The sequence below is a fragment of the Acanthisitta chloris genome, unplaced genomic scaffold (assembly GCF_000695815.1).
Source record: "Acanthisitta chloris isolate BGI_N310 unplaced genomic scaffold, ASM69581v1 scaffold11257, whole genome shotgun sequence".
Taxonomy (NCBI): domain Eukaryota; kingdom Metazoa; phylum Chordata; class Aves; order Passeriformes; family Acanthisittidae; genus Acanthisitta; species Acanthisitta chloris.
Genome location: NW_008683196.1, coordinates 1639 through 1918, shown reverse-complemented (window position 1 = coordinate 1918; position 280 = coordinate 1639). Strand labels below are relative to the sequence as shown.

The following is a 280-nucleotide window of genomic DNA, read 5'->3' as shown; positions in this document are numbered from 1 at the left end:
CGAGCCCGGGGGGCTCTGTAGGGCCCGTGGGGTTCCTCCAGCCCCACTGACCTTGTGCTTTGCTCCACAGCAGTACCAGGAGGCTGAGCAGGCTGAGGTGAGTGCAAAGGTGCTTCCTAGGGAGAATTCCTTACTTCCTTTCTTCCTTCTCTATTTCTCCTTTCCTCCCTTTTGTTTTCTCCCTTTTTCTGTTCCTCTGTTCCTGTCTTCTTCCCTCTATCCATTCCTCCCTCCCTCCGTCTCTCCCTCCCTCTTTCCCCCTCTCCCTCCTTTTTTTCTT

The 280-nt window shown here is 54.3% G+C and overlaps 1 protein-coding gene across 1 annotated transcript in view; it reads left to right on the top strand.

Annotated features, from left to right (window-relative positions):
* Window positions 1–70: 70 nt before the first annotated feature.
* The window catches only part of LOC103806152 (mitochondrial carrier homolog 2-like), a gene marked incomplete at both ends in the record, with an annotated part of 1740 nt that continues 1530 nt past the window's right edge, over window positions 71–280 (top strand). Inside the window, one exon of the mRNA XM_009078832.1 lies at window positions 71–97. Coding sequence (XP_009077080.1) covers window positions 71–97 — 27 coding nt within the window. The remainder of the gene's footprint in view (window positions 98–280) is intronic.